Source organism: Saimiri boliviensis, chromosome 6 (genome assembly GCF_048565385.1).
Source record: "Saimiri boliviensis isolate mSaiBol1 chromosome 6, mSaiBol1.pri, whole genome shotgun sequence".
Lineage (NCBI taxonomy): Eukaryota > Metazoa > Chordata > Mammalia > Primates > Cebidae > Saimiri > Saimiri boliviensis.
This window is the reverse complement of record NC_133454.1, coordinates 128,917,573-128,939,745: the sequence shown is the minus strand read 5'-3', so window position 1 is coordinate 128,939,745 and position 22,173 is coordinate 128,917,573. Positions and strand designations below refer to the sequence as shown.

Here is a 22,173-nt window from a genome sequence, read left to right as displayed (position 1 = left end):
AAGAGTGTAACCTGTTTATCTGGTAGACATTTTTAAACACTCAGGTGATCTCTCCCCCCAACTTCTAGCTGTTGTATGTTTCAATTATTATGAAAGTGACGCACAAGGCCCGGCATGGCGGCTCACGCCTGTAATCCCAGCACGTAGAGAGGCTGACGCGGGTGGATCACCTGAGGTCGGGAGTTCGAGACCAGCCTGGCCAACATGGAGAAACCCTATCTCTACTAAAAATACAAAATTGGCCAGGTGTGGTGGATGCCTGTACTCCCAGCTACTTGGAAGGATAAGGCAGGAGAATCTCTTAAACTAGGGAGGCGGAGGTTGTGGAGAGCCAAGATCGTGCTGTTGCACTCCAGCCTGGTCAACAAGAGCAAGACTCCATCTCAAAAAAATAAAAGTACTGCACAGTCTTTAGAGAAAATTAGAAAAACAAAAACAAACAAACAAAAAAAAACTAAAGAGAAGAGCCCACCAGGAGCTCCTCACCAATGACCTGATGTACTGGCCTTGTGTTTTTCCCTGAATTGGGAGCCACTCCTGCACCAAGGGTCTGCATTCTCAGCCACAGTCTTCCCTGCTGCTCAGAACCCAGACAGAGCAGCCGTGGGAAACCCTGCTGCCATGACCCTCCCGCTTGAGGTTGAAGGTAGTCTAAGCTTCGTCATCTGTAGCAACAAGCTCAATCAATCCCGTGCCCAGCGCAGTTCACCCTGAGCTCCTCTCCCTGGGGTGTTGGGCTAGCCAGGAGCTCAGAAAGTTTCTCTTTCTCCTACTCCATCTCCCCCACCCTGACTTCACTCACGCCACAGACACTCATGGAGCACCTCCGATGAACTGAACGCTGACCGAGTGCTGGAGGAACAGCAGTGCTCAGGTGAACAAGCTCCCTGCCTGCCCCATGACGTCATAGTCCCCAGCAGGGGAAGCACACTGAGTCACTAAGTAAATGCACAAATAAAGAATTCAGCCCGGGCGCAATGGCTCATGCCAGAAGTGTGGGAGACCAAAGCAGGAGGATTGCTTGAGGCCAGGAGTTTGAGACCAGCCTGGGCAACGTGGTGAAACCCTGTATCTACCCAAAATACAAAAATTAGCCTGGTGTGGTGGCGTGTAGTCCCAGCTACTTGGGAGGCCGAGGTAGGGGGATCCCTTGAGCCTGAAAGGTCGAGGCTACAGTGAGTGGAGATCACACCACTGTACTCCAGCCTGGGTGGGTGACAGAGCGAGACCCTGTCTCAAAAAAAAAAAAAAAGTCAGGTCACCTGTCGGAGCCAGAAGTCAGGCACTCTGAGTCTGTTCTTTCCCTACCTCTACCCTTTGGCTGAGCCCCCCCAGGCCGCCATATCACACCACCTCCCATCTGTCCACCAACTGCGGGGTTATGCAGTGTGAAGCCTGTGCCACTGTGCATGGCAGCCTTGTATGAGGGTTCTTGTCCTCCCTGGCCCCTTTGTCTCGAAGAGACCGGGAAGCTGATAACCAAAGGTTCCTGAGGTCTGGTGTCTGCCAGCCCACCTTCCTGGAAGCTTCTGCATTACAGAAAAAGCGCGCAGGAAGGGCACCACTCTGCCCTCCGATGGCCGCTCTGGGCTGCTGGGAGGTGCCGCAGGGAACAGCACCCGCAGTGTGCCAGGAAGGGAGCTGGGTGTTTCCGCCAGCTTTCATTAACTCTCCAGGTGGCTCTGTTTTACAGGTAAGGAAACTGAGGCTCGGAGAGGACAAACAGCACCGCAAAGCTGGCCGGGGGCAGACCCAGGAGCACAGCAGCTTTGGCAGCCGGTCCCTGGCCTGCAAAGGGGGTCCCCTCCCCCTCTGGCCAAAACACAGGTGGTGATCCCAATTTGTTCCCGGTCCATGAACAGCCGACCTCTGAACCATATTGGGCGTTAAGGAATTAGAGCCGAGATTGCCACCTTTTGGGAGCTGACACCCCTATTCTTATGTAACCCCGCCCCGCCTCCCTCCGCCCCTCCAAGTGTCGGCTGACAAACATCTGTCCTGTAAATCAAAGCACTTGCAGGCTCGCCAGGTTTGACAGGTCTCCGAGAATTTCATGGAGCCCTTTGGAGGAGACACCATCACGAGCTGCGAAAGCATTTGAAAAAGTTAAAAGCCTCCTTCGCAAGCACAAAGTGGCCCAGAGAGCCTGGCTCCGAGAGGTCACAGCCTTGGGCAGCCGAGCCAGTGAGCCAGGGACTGGTGGATTCCATCCCAGGAGGCCAGCTCCTCTGACCCTCTAAGCAAAACATCGGGAGGTTCCGGCTGGAGGATCCTGAGTAGAAGGCCATTGTGCTGGAGCCGAGGATTTGTTTGGGAGGAAGGTGACATTCGAGGATGGGCAAGACAGCGCTGTCTACACACCTTTGACCACTGAAGCTGCACGACGTCCCGGCATGTGGTCGCTCGCTGCTGACTGATGGGACTCACTCAACCACGCCACAGGCCTCTTTTGTCCTGGCCCCAAGTTGACATTTTTAAAATATCTCTTCCTGGTTTAATAGCTCCTGTGTCGTGATGATAAAAGTGATCCATTTTCAGTGTAGGAAATGCAGGAAAAAAGAGACAGATAAAAATAAGGATAAAATGGGTGCATTCTCATACTCCTAAAAAAAAATGGACTGGGATGGGTGTTTTGTTCTTTTCTCTTTTTTTTCTTTTGCTTTTACAGAATCAAACTTTTTTTTTTTTTCTTTTTTGAGACAGAGTTTCCCTCTTGTGGAGGGAAATGGGAAATCTTGGCTCACTGCAATCTCCACCTCCCAGGTTTAAGCAATTCTCCTGCCCCAGCCTCCTAAGTAGCTGGGACTACAGGTGCCTGCCACCATGCCAGGCTAATTTTGTATTTTTAGTAGAGATGGGATTCCACTGTGTTGGCCAGGCTGGTCTCGAACTCCTGATCTCGTGGTCCTCCCACCTCGGCCTCCCACAGTGCTGGGATTACAGGTGTAAGCCACCGCGCCCGGCCTGTAGAATCAGTTTTGCTGTAGAGCTGGGTGTCCTGCTGTCTTCACCTTGCCTCATGTTAAATGAAACCCATTAAGCTTAACTTTTCTCAATCTGTCTCCTACTCTAAACCCGGGTGACAGAGTGTGGCCCGTGGGCCTTAATCCAGCCTGCCGCTTCTTTACATACAAGCTAGGGAGTTTTTTTTTAAACTTTCTAAAAAAAATCTGTATATTTCTTGAGACAGGGTCTTACTCTATTGCCCAGGCTGGAGTGCCGTGGTTCGATCTCAGCTCACTGCAACCTCTGCCTCCCGGGTTCAAGTGATTCTCGTGCCTCAGCCTCCTGAGTAGCTGGGATTATAGACTCCCACCACCACGCCCAGCTAACTTTTTGTATTTTTAGTAGAGATGGGGTTTCACAATGTTGGCCAAGCTGATCTTGAACTCCTGACCTCATGATCCACCTGCCTCAGCCTCCCAAACTGCTGGGATACAGGAGTAAGCCACTGGGCCCAGCCTGGTTTTTCTTTCTTTCTTTTTTTTTTAGATGGAGTACCCACTCTGTCGCACAGGCTGGAGTGCAGTGGCTCGATCTCTGCTCACTACACCTCTGCCTCCCGGGTGCAAGCGATTCTCCTGCCTCAGCTTCCTGAGTGGCTGGAATTACAGGCGCCCACCACCATGCCTGGTTAAGTTTTGTATTTTTAGTGCACACAGCGTTTCACCATCCTGGTCAGGCTGGTATCGAACTCCTGACCTCAAGCGATCTGCCCATCTCGGCCTCCCAAAGTGCTGGGATTACAGGAGTGAGCCACCCACGGTGCCTGGCCCCAGATTTCAGTTTTTAGAAATAAAGTTTTATTGGCACACAGCCATGCCCACTCGTGAATGCATTGCCTGTGGCCGCTTTCATGCCACAACAGCAGTCTTGAGGAGTCGTGAGAAAGGCCTGTGGCCCTCAGAGCTGAAATTTACTGTCTGGCCCCTTACAGGGAGAAATGGCTGATCCCTGCACAAAACTGAGCTTTGCATATTTCTTTAAGGACTTCCTTTATGTTAAAAATCCTACAAGTAGAATTGTGTGGTTCAAGAGGACGAACAGTTTGAAGCATATTCATTCCCCGAATCAGCTCACTTTGTGCTGATCCCAGTGCCAGGGTGGGCGCTGCGGCAAACGCTGTTAGGCCAGGCCCTGCTCTCCTCAGCTTACCTCATTCCAAAAAAGCCAGGCACCAGCTGGGGCTGTCTATGGGCATTGGGCAGGGTCTCGGGGGCCCTGGCCGGGACTCTGGACGCATCATGGTAAGAGTGTGGCTTCCCACAGGAGTGGATTGGGATGGATGCTGCAGGGGTCTGCCAGGCTGGAGACCCTCACCGACTCGCACCTCCCCCCACTGGCCTCGGGAGAAGCTGCTCCCCTGACACCCAGGAAGCTCTACCTAGCAGGACTTCTCAGACACGTTTCTGTCAGTGTGCTAGGTAAGAAGGAAGGCTTCTCCCTCCGGTTTGAACACTCTCCTCTTCGTTGGCTCTGTGTATTTCTTCTTCTGCAAACAGTTTCTCATGACTTTCCAGGCGAATTTGGGAAGTTGTCGAATGATTTTGCAGGAAACAGGGCTAGGCAGGAAGGAAGCCCGACCTCCACCCTCACCCCTGCTTGATTCTGCACGGAGTTTGTCTCTGCATGCACCGTCCTCAGGAGGGGAAGTTAGCGAACCACACCACGTCTCCCCTGCCAAGGGAAGCCAAGGGCCAGGTTCCACATGTGGGTGGCTTCACCCGATGGGGACACACTAGGCTGTGGTCGCTGGGGCTCTGGGGGGCAGCTTTGCAAGGCTGCCAGGCCAGGAGAGGACAGGGCCATCGGCTCCCAGGGTGCTTGGAGCTGGGCCCCTCGGTGAACCAGCATCAAAGGTGTCCCTGGCCCTCTGCTGGGAGGTCCTCTGCTGAGTCCGTCCTCAGGGGCATCTGGACCTTCCATCTCCCTCCAAGCTGCCTTGCCCAAAGTCCCCCAGAACCCCGAAGGTGTGCTCTCTGCAGATGTGCTCCCCACAGTGTGTGCTCGGGGACACTCTGGGGACCCACTGCCCATTCCCCCTCTTTGGGGAGCAGAGGCGCTCCCAGGATTGGGGTCCCTGTGCTGAGAAGGAAGTACTGACTCATGGAGTCAGCTGATGACCCCCAAAAGATATGTCACCCAGAACCTGTGGGTGTCCCCTGATTTGAAAGAGGGTCTTTGTGCATGTCATAAAGTGAAGGATCTCAAGATGCAATGATCCTGGATTGGGCAGGGGCTACTCAATCAGTTGATGAGAGTCTGCAAAAGAGAAGTTGTCCGCAGAAGAGAGAGGCAGAGTGAGAGCTGAGACAGAGAAGGCAGGGAAGGCAGGGAAGGAGGAGGCTGACCCCACGCTGGAGAGCAGGAAGCCTCTGCCCTCGGGCCCCGAGAGCCCTGATCCCACCAACGTCTTGCAGCTTCCGGCATGGTGAGAGCAGAAATCTCTGTTGCTGACGCCGCCATCTGTGATCGTCGTCGCAGGAGCCCAGGGGACTCATGAGAGTCCCACCGTTGGCCATGTTCCCATCCTGTGGCCTCAGGCGGGAAAACCTGCCCCCTTGTGGGCTGGCGTGAGACTGGCGGTCACTTGTTCCGCTGATTAGAGCCTGTGGGGCCAGGAGCCCGGTGGGCGGCCCCCGCTGTTCTCAAGACCAGCCCTGGAACGCCAAAGCACCTGCTACCACTCAGAGAAGCCCCGAGTGCTGCTGATGCCTGGCGGGTGGGGTGCTCCCTGGGGGTCTTCAGGGGTACAGGAGGTGCCTCAGCTGCCACCACCCCCCCCCACAAGACCCCAGCTCAGCTCAGCAGAGCCCAGAGCTCAGCCAAGTCTCACTGGGACGTCACATAAACATTCAGGGTCATTGGTCCCAAGTTCAAGAGGAGCAGAGACTGTGACTCTGACTGTCATGTGTGGAAGCTTCTAGAAGAAACCGTTAAACAGAGTTCATGGGAATCAGATGCTGGAGATGGAAGAGGAAGCACTGCCCACAGAGGCCAGGTTTTCCACACTTGGCGGGGTCACCCCATCCTTGCTTGGCTCTCCTGGCCAGCCTTGCCATGAGAGACACCCCATAACCCACCCACTAACTGACCCCCCGGAATCGGGCTGGGTGCAGGCTGACTGCACCATCATAAATGAGGCTTAAAAGGAAACCCATGTGTTTTCCACCCTGGCTACGCGACATCTGGGAATACATCTGGGAATAAGCCCCTAGCTGCAACCAGGACCGCAGACTTAATCCCAGCAAAGGCCCTCAAGCCCCAGCAGCGAAGGCAGTGCACAGGGGGAGGCAGGAAGGAGGAGGAGGGAGGTGGGAGGAGGAGGCGGGGAGTGCGAGAGTCCGGGAGGGGGGGAGGGAGGAAGGGGGAGGGGAAGAGAGGAGGGAGGAGAGGAGGGGAGGAGGAGGGGAGAGAACAGAGGGGGAGGAGGGGAGAGGAGGGGAGAGGAGGAGGGGAGGGGGAAGAAAGAAGGAGCCTGGAGGCAGCGGGGCAGGGAGGAGGAGGGGAGGAGGGGCTCTTTTCCAGTGTTCACCGGCCAAGGCTGACGGCCCCTTCACCTCAGTGCTCTCATCTGCAGAATGGGGCTGTGCTGGATTCCGCACACAGCCTAGGCCAGGCACCTGCAACTGCTCCCAGTCCCACGGAGGGCCTGAAACAAGAAGCAAGATGGTGCGGGGGAGGGGATGGCGGGGGGAGGGGATGGCGGGGGGGAGGGGATGGCGGGGGAGGGATGGCGGTGGGGAGGGGATGGTGGCGGGAGGGGGTGGCGGGGGAGGGGATGGCGGGGGGAGGGGATGGCGGGGGAGGGGATGGCGGGGGGAGGGGATGGCGGGGGGAGGGGATGGCGGGGGGAGGGATGGCGGTGGGGAGGGGATGGTGGCGGGAGGGGGTGGCGGGGAGGGGATGGCGGGGGAGGGGATGGCGGGGGGGAGGGGATGGCGGGGGGAGGGATGGCGGGGGGAGGGGATGGCGGGGGGAGGGGATGGCGAGGGTTCAGGGCAGGCACCATCCTGGGGCAGAGGGTTGAGCAGCTGACAAGCGCTCCTACCTGAGAGTGACTTGAGAGGGGACGCAGACTCCTCTGTGCTGAGGAAGACCCAACAACCAAGTTTGTTAAACTTTCCTGTTTCAAAAAAAAAAGCACTCAAAGCATGTCTGTGACCCGAAAGGAAGCTGGCAATTGAGCAACGGCTGAGTCCCATGTCCTCGTTCAGGGCAGGATGAGGATGGAGGGGTGAACTTGGGTCCCTCCCCAGGGACCAACTGCCGCAGCAAATACGCCCCCTGCCTGTCACAAGGGGCATGCAGCATGACTCCCATGACATGCCTCGCAGGGACCCGGAATAGTTTGTGTGGTCCCCTCTGCGCCCTCTTGGGTGCGGGGCCTTGCCACGTGGGTCGGCGCGTAGCCTCGCGAACCTCGGTTTCCTGCTCTGGAAGCTGGGACCAGTGACACTCACCTGAGTGGGTTCCCAGAGCGGTTGCTGGGCTTCCGCAGGAGCGTGTCTGGAACCGGACGTGTGAGCTGCACACACCTGCCCGCCGCGGCTGCTGAGGGCTCTGACGAATGAGACACAGGCCAGTACCTGGCAGCTGGGTGGGGTTTCTTCCCCTCCCATCTTTTTTTTTTTTAATTCTGAACATTTCAAACCCACAGAGAAGTCTCGAGAATAGTATGACAGACACCTCTGCAGCCTCCACCTCCACTCCCCTGCGTCCACTCTCGTCACACACACCTAGGCACACACGTGGATTTTCCCGGGTCACCTGGAAGTTAGTTGTGGATACGACACTCTTCTCTCCGAACACTTCTGCACTTGTTTCTTACCAGGACATTCACTGCATAATCCTGATACACGCAGCGAGCCAGCAGGTTCCACCATCATGAGGGCTGCTACCAACTCCCACTCCATAACCAAGCTCCCCTGAGGGTCTCAGTGTCTCAGTGAGGTCCTCGCTCTTTCCTCAGTTTCTTTTTTTTTTTTGAGGCAGAGTCTCACTCTGTTGCCCAAGCTGGAGTGCATTGCCACGATCTCAGCTCACTGCAACTTCTACCTCCCGGGTTCAAGCGATTTTCCTGCCTCAGCCTCCCCAGTAGTCACCGTGCCCAGCTAATTTTTGTATTTTTAGTAGAGATGGAGTTTCCCTGTGTTGGCCAGGCTGGTCTTGAACTCCTGACCTCAGGTGATCCACCCGCCTTGTCCTCCCAAAATACTGGGGTTACAGGCGGGAGCCACCTCGCCAGGCTATTTCCTTTCTTTTTATTGTGATGAAATTCACATGACCTAAAATTAACCATTTTAAAGTGTACAATTCACCATGGCATTTAGTACCTTCCTGCAAACGCCCTTCATCAAGTCTCTAGACATCTTCATCACACCGAAAGAAAGTCCCTGACTCATGAAGCAGTGACTCCCCTTCCCTTTGCCCGATCTCTGGCAACCCCCAATCTGCTCAGGCAGGGGTTTTTTGTAAGGTCCCTTCTAAGTGTGTGGCCTGGGGCTTTCTTTTTAAAAAAGACTTTATGGCCAGGTGTGGTGGCTCACGCCCACAATCCCAGCACTTTGGGAGGCCGAGGCGGGTGGACCACTTGAGGTCAGGAGTTAGAGAGACCAGCCTGGACAACATGAAGAAACCCTGTCTCTACTAAAAGTACAAAAATTATCCAGGCCTAGTGGCACGTACCTGTAATCCAGCTACTTGGGAGGCTGAGGCAGGAGAACGGCTTGAACCGGGGAGGCGGAGGTTGCAGCGAGCTGAGATCGCGCCATTGCACTCCAGCTGGGGCAACAAGAGCAAATTAAATGTGGAGCTCCATCATGTGGGTGCTCGTTTTGAGAGGGGAAGGGCGGCTGTTTTTGAGTAGTTCCTGTCTCTTTGCTGCAGCCGGGTGGCTGGATGTCTTTTGGGCAAATCCTTTCTTTTCTCTGCTTCTATTTTGCTTAGGTGAGGATAAAGGGTTTGGAGGAAATCTTGGTTTTGCTTTGTCTTTGAGACAAGAGGCTCGCCCCATCACCCAGGCAGGCGTGCAGTGCACACCTCACTGCAGCTTCGACCTCTCAGCCTCCAGCCATCCTCTTACCTCAGCCTACTGAGCAGCTGGTATTACAGGTACACACCACCACACCTGGCTAAATTTAAAGATGTTTTTTGTAGACATGGGATCTCCCAGCTGGGCGCAGTGGCTTATGCCTATAATCTCAACACTTTGGGAGGCCAACACTTTGATCATGAGATCAGCAGATTGGGACCATCCTAGCTAACACCATAAAACCCTGTCTCTACTAAAAATACAAAAATTAGCCAGGCATGCTGGCACACACTTGTAGTCCTAGCTACTCAAGAGGCCGAGGCAGAAGAATCGCTTGAACCTGGGAAGCGGAGGTTGCAGTGAGCTGAAATCGTGCCATTGCACTCCAGCCTGGGAGACAGAGCCAGACTCCATCTAAAAAACAAACAAACAAAAGAAAAAGAGAGAGACGGAGATGGGATCTCCTTATGCCCAGGCTGGTCTCAAACTCCTAGACTCAAGTGATCCTCCTGCCTCAGCCTCCCGAAGTGCTGAGATTACAGGTGTGAGCTGCCACACCTGGCTGAGAAAATCTTTCTGAAGGTCCTTTTCCAACCCTGGAATTCTGAGCTCATCTGTTTCAAGTGAACTGGAGTAACACCATCCAGACTCATTCAAGCTTAGCCTCTGGGAATCACTGTCTGGCCTGCTAATATCTGGCCAGGCCTAGGAGCAGCTGGACAGCAGGAGAAACACTGTCCATGAAGCGTCTGCTCCCTGGGTGACCACAGGCCAGGCACGTGGCCTCTCTGAGCCTGCTCTTGGTCCCCTTACCCACAGGTGGGTCCTACAGCCAGCCAGGCTGTGTGGGTCTCTCACCTGTAAAACGGGACAGTACCTGGCTCTCGGCCTTGCTGTTGGAATAACCACATGCCGCTCTCTAGGGGCGAGGCCTGGGTACCCGCAAGCGGAGGCGGACAGACTGAATCTGACTCAAGTGGAAGTCTCCGCCTTCACCTGCCGCGGGATACTGGTGGGTGACTTTCTCTCTTGTCAGTTTTTCTTCAAGAGGAGTACTGGCATTTACAAAGTCACAGTGACGATGCCCGTGGGGAACTCAGCTTCCGGAAGCACCTCTGAAATGAAACTGCATGCCGGGGTCAGCTCCCGGCATGTGTTCTGCTGTGGACTTTGAAGAGGGTTCCCGTTTATGGAACTCCCATTAGCCCAAAACAGTCCTCAGCAGAGACTGGAACATCAGCCTGCATGGGACTTCCCTGCCGGCACCCCCAGCTACCCCAGGGATGAAGAGGACACACGTCGGGTCAATCTCCACCCCAAGACATGATGTCCAGGTGCCACACAGCAGAGCACGTGGAGCTGAGAGCTGCACTCAGAAGGGGGGGGCTCTCTGGCGATCCTGCTGGAATCACCCCAGGGTCTCCAATGACCACCCTGGGAAGCACCTGGGCAGGTCATGGGGCCAAGGAAAGGAGGGTAGGGCCAAGCCCTAGCTCGGGCTCTGAGTTTGGCCAGGCCTCCTAACTTTCTGAAAGAGCGGCTGTTAGAGTTTTGCTTTTTTTTTTTTTTTCCTTTTTGCAGTGGTGGCTCACTGCTCACTGCAACCTCTGCCTCCCAAGTTCAAGTGAACCTCCCACCTCAGCATCGCAGGTAGCTGGCACTACAGACTCCGTCACCACGCCCGACTAATTTTTGTATTTTCTGTAGAAATGGGGTTTTGTCATGTTGCCCGGGCTGGTCTTGAATTCCTGAGCTCAAGTGATCCGCCTGCCTTGGCCTCCCCACATGCTGGGATTACAAGCATGGACCACTGTGCCCAGCCTGGTTTTGCTTCTTCTTAAAAAAAAAAAACATAAAGAGAGTAATGATTTTTTATTTTTTGTTTTTTTTGAGTCGGAGTTTCGCTCTTGTTACCCAGGCTGGAGTGCAATGGCGCGATCTCGGCTCACCGCAACCTCCGCCTCCCGGGTTCAGGCAATTCTCCTGCCTCAGCCTCCTGAGTAGTTGGGATTACAGGCACGCACCACCATGCCCAGATAATTTTTTGTATTTTTAGTAGAGACGGGGTTTCACCATGTTGACCAGGATGGTCTCGATTTCTTGACCTCGTGATCCACCCGCCTGGGCCTCCCAAAGTGCTGGGATTACAGGCGTGAGCCACCGCGCCCGGCCCGACGTTGCTGCTCTTAACAGCTCAACACAGTTGCTATGGGAACTCATTTCCGTTTCGATGATGGAGACCAGAGGGAGAAGAGAACTCACATACCAGAAATAACCCTTTGTGGCTGCTCCCGTCAGCTCTCGTCCTCACAGGTGAGGGCAGTAAGGCTCACACCACAAGGAGGTCCTCCCAGCTAGGGGAGCTCACGTCCTGGGCCTTCTGAACTGGCAGTAAGAGGAGCGCTCCGATCCCAGCTGCTATGCTGCATGGTGCCTGCTGGTGGGGGCGCACACAGGCAGACCCAGGCTCACCGCAGATGTCTGGAGGAAGCTTTGCTGCCCTTTGTGTGAACAGAAGCGGGGTGGCTTCCTGAACTCCACCCTGACCCAGCATTTACACAGGGCCAGGGACTACCTGGGAGAGACGACAGGGCTCAGGAATTCCCTTTCCAAGAGTGGACAGGTGTGAGCTATGTCTCCAAGGATGTGTTCCCTGCATGGTCTGGCAGGGGACGTGAGAAACAGTCTGAATGTCCAGCAGTTGGGGACAACAGATGGCGTCCCTCAGAGCTGCTGGCGTTGAAGGATGTGCCTGGATATTTAATCCCAAGGGAAATGTTTACAGCTGATTAGGGGAAAGGAGGTTATAATTCAAATGATTCTTTTTTTTTTTTTTTTTAAGTACATACATAACAATTTTCTTTTTTTGAGACAGTCTCACTCTGTTGCCCAGACTGGAGTGCAGTGGTGCAATCTCAGCTCACTGCAAACTCCACTTCCTGGGTTCAGGCAATACTCCTGCCTCAGCCTCCCGAGTAGCTGGGACTACAGGTGCGCACCACCATGCCCAGCTAATTTTTGTATTTTTAGTAGAGACACGGTTTCACCATGTTGACCAGGATAGTCTCGATCTCTTGACCTCATGATCCACCCACCTCGGCCTCCCAAAGTGCTGGTATTACAGGCGTGAGCCACCGCACCCGGCCTTGGGGTGTTTCAATCTTGACTCACTGCAACCTCCGCCTCACAGGTACAAGCAATTCTCCTCCCGTCTCAGCCTCCCAAGTAGCTGGGGACTACAGGCTCACGCCATTATGGCTGGCTAATTTTTGTGTTTTTAGTAGAGATGGGGTTTCACCATATTGGTCAGGCTGGTCTCGAAGTCCTGATCTCAGGGACTACAGGCCTGAGCCACAGCACCAGCTGAATTTTCATTTTTAGAAGATGAAAAGAATTCTGGAGCTGGATGGCGATGACGTTTGACGCAACTTTATAAATGTATTCATTCCTCTGAACTATACGTTTAGAAGCGGTTAGGATGGTAAATTTTATGTTGTTTGTTTAAACACAATAAAACAACTGGAAAAAGAAAAAAGTATTAATGCTTATTTAAAATTCAGACACAATTGACTCTAGAATTTAATAGAAATGACTCTGAAACAAACACAAAAATGCATTGGCTGTTTATTCACCACCACAATCGAGAGAGGATATTTTCATCTTCTGTTTACCCTTTTCCAGTGAATCTCCACCCAACTTCTTGTCACTATATATCTTCTTCTAGATTTGCATTACATTTTAAAATAAGTAATAAGTGTAGCAAAGATCACCAGAGAGGAGCATTTCCACAGATAACAATAGCCACCCTTCTGCTAAGTGCTTGACATGTGCCCAGCAGTCTCTAGCTTATACATACCGATCACTTGATAGATGGGGATGTGTTGTCTTTTTTTTTTTTTAAAGACGGAGTTTCGCTCTTGTTACTCAGGCTGGAGTGCAATGGCGCGATCTCGGCTCACCGCAACCTCCGCCTCCCGGGTTCAGGCAATTCTCCTGCCTCAGCCTCCTGAGTAGCTGGGATGACAGGCACGCGCCACCATGCCCAGCTAATTTTTTGTATTTTTAGTAGAAACGGGGTTTCACCATGTTGCCCAGGATGGTCTTGATCTCTTGACCTCGTGATCCACCCGCCTCGGCCTCCCAAAGTGCTGGGATTACAGGCGTGAGCCACTGCGCCCGACCCAGGGGATGTCTTTTCCAATGTTCGTATTAACCCTGTAAATTAGGCATTCCTTTTGCTGTTTTACAAATGAGAAAATGGAATCCCAAAGACGTCTTCCTTTTTCTATCCTGTCATAGTCTCTGCCAATTTCTGGGCTAGCTGGGTGGCCTCATTTTGGAATAACCATGCATATAGGGGGAAAAAATGGGTGTTGGTGAATCAGAAAGTCTTGGGGGAAATAATGCATGTTCTAGCAGGTTCTAGCAAAAATACTGGGCTGAGATTCAGAAGCCCCTGGGTCTCAGCCTTCGCGTAGCCAAGACCCAGCTGTGGGGTGTGGCCTCGATCACCTCAGCGTTCACAGCTCTCTTCATCCCACGCGATCCTGCAGTTCTTATTTTCTGATAAAGATTTTTACCACACCCAGAAGTTTCTCCAACGACAAAATAATTTTCAATCGCAAGTTGGGGGCAGGGGGTTTGGGAGGGGCTCCAGGGAGTGCTTATGTAGCAGAATGCACATCTGACAGCCTAACGTACATTTCTAACTGTAAAATGAAAGGAAAACTATTATTTTCATAATGTAAAAATTGGAGGTCAAGTCGAACAGGATTTTGCTTTTTATTTTTTTCAAACGAGATTTTCTTAGACGTTGGGACATGGGTTTAGAAATAATGGAAGTCACTCATTTGCCGCAATCAAGAAGAAGGAACCTCTACACCAGGCGTCCCCAAACTACGGCCCGCGGGCCGCATGCGGTCCCCTGAGGCCATTTATCCGGCCCCCCACCGCACTTCAGGAAGGGGCACCTCTTTCACTGGTGGTCAGTGAGAGGAGCACAGTATGTGGCGGCCCTCCAGCGGCCTGAGGGACAGTGAACTGGCCCCCTGTGTAAAAAGTTTGGGGACACCTGCTCTACACCCTCAGATAGAAGAAGGAAGACCCCCGAGAAAGGATTTACAATTCTACAGGGCAGTTAAAGAAAAAGTCATAGCTAACATCAAATCCAGAACAAAGCCACCAAGCCAAGTCCTTCTGGAGACCTGGGCGGGACACCCTGTGTCCCCGCCTGGGTGAGTGGGACATTGGGGTGCCTCAGATTCTACTTGCCATTGTCCATGGCACTCAATGAATGAAACCCCACCTGGGCAATTCAGCCGGCCTAGCCACCTGAGGCAAATCAAACGCAACCTGAAAAGCGAAGTCAGCCCAGTGCAGCCCACTGGTGGCTTCGGAGGCCCCCGGGTGCACAGAGCAGCGTGGGAGGGGGACCTCAGCCCTCACCACACCTCTGCTCTCACCTGGAGAGCCCCCTGCTGGCCAGCGCTGCCCTGTCCTCTGCCTGCTTGGCTCCCTCCAACCACACACACCAGGGAGCCCAGCGAACACCCAGGCTTGGGTACCGGCTCCACCAGGGGCAAACCCTCGAGGCCTGGCCGTCCATCTCTGTAACCCGAAGCTTCCTCACCTGAGCAGGATCCATCCTCTAAGTCCTCAGCGCAGCGCCGGGCCTGTGCAATGGCAGGTACACAGCGGCCCTCAAGGCTTGCCGTCACTACCTTCATAAGCGCCACATCCCAGACCCTCTCTGTCCCCTCTTCCTTGTGACCCTCAGGACAAGCCTGAGAGCAAGCTGAGAGGACAACAGGCCACAATCTGCCCAGGGCGTGGCCACAGTGGGTCTGACCTGGGGAGCCCCTGTCCCGCATGAGACTAGCACAGCCTGGATTTACAAGCCCCACTGTTTGGGTTCAAATTCCAACTTCACCACTCACAGGGTGTGCGACCTTGGGTCACTCGGCCACTTTTCTGGGGCCCCCATTTCCCTCCTGCTCCATGGGGGAGTGGGGAATAGAATCCCGTGGGGGTTCTTGTGAAGGCCTGAGCTGAGAACATCCAATCTTCATTGATTACACGAATGTGCTCAAAACAGCGCCTAGGGCACAGAGGCCGCCTTCGCCATTTCCCCACGCTCTCTGATCGCATGGGTCGCTCTCTTCCCCCTGTCCCTGGAAAGGGCTGTGGATGGGTAGGGGTGGAACCAGAGGCTGCCGTCGCCCCCACCGTTTTGGGTCCTGTCCCCCAGTGCAGCCTCTGCCATCGCCCTCAAGAGCATTTATCACGCATTTACTACGGATCTTTAAAACGAAAGCTGCAGGGGAGGATAATTAACTTTAATAGGAGCCGCCTTCGATTTAAAGCCACAGGGGGGAAGTAATTAGATTTAACAGAAGCCACGGCTTTCTGAACCAAGACACACAGCGTGAGGGTCCCTGGTCTAGAAAGCCTTTGGGATGATGTCTTTTTGTAAAGACTTTCCTGGTGACATTTGCTGCGCCCTCAGTCATTAACGCCAGTCACTGACTGGAGGATGAATGTGGCCTCTGCTCATTGAAATTCATTAGACCTGGAATTTCTCTTGCGGTGTCTCCTCCTCCCGTCTGCCCTCCCCATCGCCTGCGCGCTGGGCCAGGAGAGCTCTGCCCCAAAACCCCAGTCCTGGGGCCTCACATCCAGGAGCTGGGGGTTTGGAAGAATAACAAGAAATAATTAGAGTTAAGCCAAAGACCCCTGGGACGACCCCTTTATTCCCCGCCAGGGTATTCTCTGGATGTCGTTTTCTTTATTTGCAGGAACCACTTCATGAGTGGGCCCTGTTTCTTTCTTCACCTGGCACCTGTCTGGACGCCAGGAGCGCTTATCAGCGTTCCTTACCCCCTTCCCGACTCCTCCCCAGCAGGTGAGGCGTTCCGGCCCTCCCCGACCGTGCTGCTCCGGTCATCCCGCGAACTCAAGGACAAGACCCCCGACACATGACAGCTCAAAAACCGGGAAACGGAGGCCCAGGCCTCCCTCTTCGAGCCCCTGCCTCCACCACCCTCCAGCGGAGAAGCTGGGGTTCAGTCCCGCCGCTGACCCGCCCACCCTGCCCGGGGAGCCTCCTTCCCGGTACCCTCTTTCGGGTGGCATCCCGGCACAGCCCCGGTGCCCGGGCGAGCGCGGAGCAGGCAGGGGCGCGCGGCCAGGAGCGCAAAGCCCAGGCCGATGCCGAGGCTGCGGCGCCACCTACAGCCCGCGCGGCTCCCATTGTTTCCCCGCCCGCGCCGAGAGCGCGCCGGGCCCCCCGTCGGGGGGCAATTAACCCGGATAAAAGGGGCGGGGCAGGAATTGCAGGAAGATAAAGCGGAGAGAACCCGAGACGGTCGGAACTGCGGGTGAAATTCTATTGGACGACTTTGGCGTCAGATGTGCGGGGCTGGGAAACTCGCGCGGCGGGGCCGGGGCGGGGGGCGAACGGCCTTTTAAGAGGAAGGGCCCTAAGGCCGAGGTGAGGCTTTTCCCGACAGAGAGTGAAGGAGGCGAAGCTCGGGGGCCCCCCAGCCTCTGACCCCGGGGTTCCTGACCCCGCCCCTGCTAGTGCCCCGCGCCCAGCGCATCCGCCGGGAGCCCCAGGCCTGGGGGAGGGGCCCCAGTGGTGGATTGCTTTACAGAATCAAACTCTCCCAGCCGAGAACCTCCGGGCCGTTGCCCGGTGAGGAGTTCCCCGAAACCCGGCCGCTGAGCGAGGCCTCCTCCTCCAGCAGATCGGAACAGCCTGGGCGGGGTCACCCGGGCTGAGACGAGAAGCCGCCGCCTGCTTGACTGCCGCGGGTCCCGGGGGCGGGGGGGCTGGGGCCGGAGGCGGAGTGTGAGTGGGTGTGTGCGGGGGGCGGAGGCGTGATGCAATCCCGATAAGAAATGCTGGGGTGTCTTGGGCTCCTACGCGGGCCCCGCGAGGCGCTATATAAGACTGCGGGTCCGGGGCTGCCGCGCCGTCGGAGCAGGAGTGCTGCGTCCAGGATCGCGGGCCACGGCCATCCCGACCCGGCACTCACAGCCACGCAGCGCATCCCGGTCGCCTCCCTGCCTCCCTGCCTCCCGCACCCCCGTCGCCGGAGCTGCGCCTAGTGCTCCAGGGAGGTGCCATGCGGAGCGGGTGTGTGGTGGTCCACGCCTGGATCCTGGCTGGCCTCTGGCTGGCTGTGGTCGGGCGCCCCCTCGCCTTCTCCGATGCGGGGCCGCATGTGCATTACGGCTGGGGCGACCCCATTCGCCTGCGGCACCTGTACACCTCCAGCCCCCACGGCCTCTCCAGCTGCTTCCTGCGCATCCGCAGCGACGGCGTCGTGGACTGCGCGCGGGGCCAGAGCGCGCACAGTGAGTGCCCGCCGAGACCTCACCCCCGCCCCGCCGCGCGCACCCCACCCCAGCGCCCTTCCTTTGCCACCTTAGGCTCCCGAGGACCCCTCAACTCCTAGGAACCCCAAGTTTTGGTACCTGAGCGTTAGAATCCCTCCCTTAGTCCCCAAACAGCGTGGGACACTAGAGAGGGGCACAGGCGCGTGGACAGACCCCACCCACTTGGTGCGGGCCTGGCGGATCCAGGCTGCAGCTTCTCGCTTTCCCTGCGCCCAGGTTTGCTGGAGATCAAGGCAGTCGCTCTAAGGACCGTGGCCATCAAGGGCGTGCACAGCTCGCGGTACCTCTGCATGGGCGCCGACGGCAGGCTGCAGGGGCTGGTAAGTGTCCCTACGGGGAGGATGCCCTGGGGTAGGGGACCGACCACTGTCCCTGGGCAGAGGCCTGAAGGGGAGAAAGGTGCTGGTTCGAATCCAGGGTTTCCTCACCTCCTCCGCCCAGATCCGGGTGTAGCTTCGAGGGGAAGATTGCAAGGATCGACTAAGCGCGTGTCCCACGATTTTCTAGGGAAATTTAGGGTCTCAGCCAGTAGCTGGAGCAGAGGCAAAAGCTGTCTTTGCATTTCCAGTTGAGCCAAAGGCCCGCCCAGCTGGACCGAGGAAACCCATTATTCGGCCCCCTTTGATACTAAGCAGGAAAACCCACCTCGGGCTTTTTCAGCCTCTGCCTGCGCGTGTGTGGTCCTCGCCTCCGTTTCCCTCCCTCCGACATAAAAATAAGAAAAAAAGAACAGAAAAGAAAAAAGAGGGTCTATCCACAACTTTCGTTTAAGAACAAATCGATTATCAAGCAAGGCAGGAGACAGTGCATTGGGGATTGGGGAGTTTTTTTAGAACGAATTTGTAACCCACCAGGAGCATGGTGTGGCTCAGACGCAGATGCGCTGGAGTCACGTTCCACCCGAGGAGGGCTTTTCCTCCCGCGGGCCTCACCTGTCCTGTCGACGCGTTCCGGCGGGGGCGGGGGTGGGGGCTGGCTGGGAAGGCCCAGGTACCCGCAGAGGTCCCCGCCGGAAATGTATGAGCGCCGGGGCTCTGATGGCCAGGAACAAAGGCTGGGAGTTCAAAGGAACGAACCCGCGCCCCTCCCGCGGCCCCGCGCGCAGAGGAAGGAGGCTGTGTGAGGTCTGGCCCGCGCAGGCCTCACGGGCAGCCCTGGGCTCCCTGGCGGAGCAGGGGCCAGGGCGGGCGTGGCCGCCCCTGCCCCGGCCCCCCACCCCAGAAAGGATACAGAGGCGGGGCCGCCTCCAGCCCAACCAGCTCCTTTGTGAACAGTGGGACAAAGCTTTTTAGATCTCCAAATTGCTCGGCGCTCGTGCGGTGCTCCGTGTATTCAGAGTGCCTGTTTCAGATTTTATGGCGGAGCCGCGCGCTAGAAGACTGCAGGGAAAGCGGGCGGTCGGCCCGCTGAACTCTGACTCCCACCCAGAGCCGCCCAAACCCACCCTTGCAACTTTAATTTTAGCATTTATTATTGGGGGGCGCTCCTAGGGCAGCAGGGGACGTCAACCTAACCCGCCATTCTGTGCAAATTGGGGAGGGGGGCGCAGATCACCTAAAATCCATTTGTACTTTTTTTTTTTTTCTGAGAGTCTTTCTCTGTCACCCAGGCTGGAGTGCAGTGGCCAGATCTCAGCTCACTGCAACCTGTCCCTCCCGGATTCAAGTGTTTCTCCTGCCTCAGCCTCCCATGGAGCTGGAATTACAGGTGCCCAGCACCATGTCCAGCTAACTTTTTAATTTTTAGTAGAGACGGGGTTTCACCATGTTGTCCAGGCTGGTCTCGAACTTCTGACCTCGAGTGATCCGCCTGCCCCGGCCTCCCAAAGTGCTGGGATTACAGGCATGAGCCACCGACCTGGCCCCGTTGTGCCTCTTGATCCCCTGTGCATGGTCTTAACACGGATTGAGGATCTTTTTCTTTCTTTTTTTGAGATGGAGTCTAGCTCTGTCCCTCAGCCTGGGGTGCAGTGGTGTGATGGCTCACTGCAACCTCCACCCGCTAGGTTCAAGAAATTCGCCTGCCTCAGCCTCCCAAGTAGCTGGGACTACAGGCGCACACCACCACGCCCAGCTAATGGTTTGTATTTTTAGTAGAGATGGGGTTTCACCATGCTGGCCAGGCTGCTCTGGAACTCCTGACCTCGTGATCTGCCCGCCTCAGCCTCCCAAAGTGCTGAGATTATAGGCATGAGCCACCACACCCAGTCTCTTTCTTTCTTAAATAGAAATTCCACATTCTTCTAGAAGCTTGAAGTCATTTCATTTTTGTATGGAGACAGTGATACTAATTTCTCCCAAAGGACTAGCTGAGTAAATAGAAGCAGGGCTCCAGTCATTCGGTTTTCTATTCCTTGTTTTATCAGTTGGCATTTCTGGGAGTTTGGGAGAAATCGTTCGTGCTGTCCGGTGCGTTGTCCCAGCTAGCCGTGGGCTCGGCAGGAGCCTGGTTGCTGCAATGCGTCTCTTATCAGGAGCTTATTGGCACAGGCACATCCTCACTCACCTGCCGTTCAGTGACCTTTGCAGACTTAGGCAGAAACCTGACTGATGCCAGCCTGTGTTTACTGCCTGTCCTGAGTCGTCAAGGGGTCATGACACCAGTGTGGGGCTGCACTTGCCCACTGGCACCTCTCAACCCCGTGGACTATGCGTGTTCTAAGACCAGGGACTGGCTTCCCTCAGCACCCATTTCCGGCCTGGCCTGGGGGAGGGGCTGCTGAGATCTGGCTCCTGGCGGCGGGCCTGGAAGGCCTTTGGTGACTAAATGCAGGAGACAGGAGTGCTGATGGTTCTTAGAACTGCTGCAGACCAGAAGGCCTTAGAATGATAAAGGCACACAGTGATTTCAGAGATAGGTGGGGAACCGGTGCGTTAGTCCGGGCTCCAGATCGATTACACGTCATTGAAAAGACCTATCTGGAGATGATAACCCCGTGTTTCCGTGTTTCCCAAAGTGCCAGTGAAATCCCCAGGAACTTTTTAAACGCCAGGAGTTATGTATTTAATGCAAAGCGTAAGGGAAACGTGGACAGCCTTCCTGTGAGTTGATGGATATTATTGCTCAGGACAAGACTCTTGAAAAAGTGAGGTGATTTAGAGGAAATTATTTGGGTCTATGTGTAGTATATATGTAGTCTTACATATATGCATAAAATGTACATATATGAAATATATACCTCAATTTTGTGTGTGTGCATGTATATATATAAAGATTATAAAGAATGTATAAAGATATCTAAATATATATTTAATGTATTAATGTTATATTAATATAATGTACATATTATATATACTTACATGTACAGTACATTTATATGTGTGTGTTGCGTTTATGTGTATGTATATATATATTTACATACACACACAAGCATATATATACATATACACATATATATGGGGTTTTTTTTTGAGACAGGGTTTTGCTCTGTCACTCAGGCTAGAGGGCAGTGGCATGATCATTGCTCACTGCAGCCTTGAAACCCCCCCACGCCCCGACTCAACCCATCCTCCCACCTCTCAGCCTTCCCAGTAGCTGGGACTACAGGCTCCCACCTCCACGTCCCTCTAATTGTTGTGCTTTTTGTAGAGATGGAATTTTACCATGGTGCCCAGGCTAGTCTCAAACTCTGGTTCAGGTGATCCACCTGCCTGAGCCTCCCAAAGAGCTAGGACTACAGGCATGAGCTACTGTGTCTGGCCTTAAAATACACTGTATATCACATATATTTATACATGTAAAGGCATATTTTATACATACTTACATATACAGTGTGTATATCAGCAAGCATATATAAAGCATGCAAGTGACACTCATGTGGAAGGCCGCTGCTGGTGGCCAGCAGGGACAGTCCGAAGCACGAATGTTCACGTGCCCCGTGTTCCTCGCCCACTGTGGGTTGCTCAGAGCTGCCTGTTTTCTCTGCAGTTCCAGTACTCGGAGGAAGACTGTGCTTTCGAGGAGGAGATCCGCCCCGACGGCTACAATGTGTACCTATCCGAGAAGCACCGCCTCCCGGTCTCCCTGAGCAGCGCCAAACAGCGGCAGCTGTACAAGAAACGAGGCTTTCTTCCGCTGTCCCATTTCCTGCCCATGCTGCCCAGAGCCCCAGAGGAGCCTGATGACCTCAGGGGCCACTTGGAATCTGACGTGTTCTCTTCACCCCTGGAGACTGATAGCATGGACCCATTTGGGCTTGTCACGGGACTGGAGGCGGTGAACAGTCCCAGCTTTGAGAAGTAACTCAGGCCAGGCCTGGGCCTCCTCACTGCGCCTGGGGGCTGTGGAACCGGCAGAGTGGGGGCTGTGCGTCTACAAGAACCGTCCTGAGTCCGCGCTCTGTTCAGCTTTAGGAAGAAACATCTAGAAGGTGTATATATGCAGAGTTATCCATTGGCCATGCCAGTTTCTAGCTGATAGCCTTGGCTGAGCATAACATTGGAAGCCTGACGCCTGCCCAGCTTCCCATCCCACTCCCCCGAGGTTGCCGGACGAGGCTTGAACGCCTGCACCGATCGGGAACTTACTTCCTTTGGAAACATTCCTATGTTGAGCTGAAATTCTCTAATTTTTTTCTCATCACTTCCCCAGGAGCAGCCAGGAGACAGGCAGTGGTTTTAATTTCAGGAACAGGCGATCAGCTCCGTAAAACAGCAGGTAAATCTGCCACATCTCACCTGGGATCGCTCTCTCCTTTCGTGAGAGCTGTGGATGCTGTCCTGAGAATAACTGCTGTCCCA

At 54.8% G+C, this 22,173-nt stretch overlaps 1 protein-coding gene across 1 annotated transcript; it reads left to right on the top strand.

The window, feature by feature from the left end:
• The first annotated feature begins 17,160 nt into the window (after positions 1–17,160).
• FGF19 (fibroblast growth factor 19) lies at positions 17,161–21,676 on the top strand. Its single transcript, XM_003941165.3, has 3 exons — positions 17,161–17,392; positions 17,651–17,754; positions 21,362–21,676. Exons 1-3 carry the CDS (start codon positions 17,161–17,163, stop codon positions 21,674–21,676), a joined length of 651 nt encoding a protein of 216 aa, XP_003941214.1.
• The last annotated feature ends 497 nt before the right edge of the window (positions 21,677–22,173 follow it).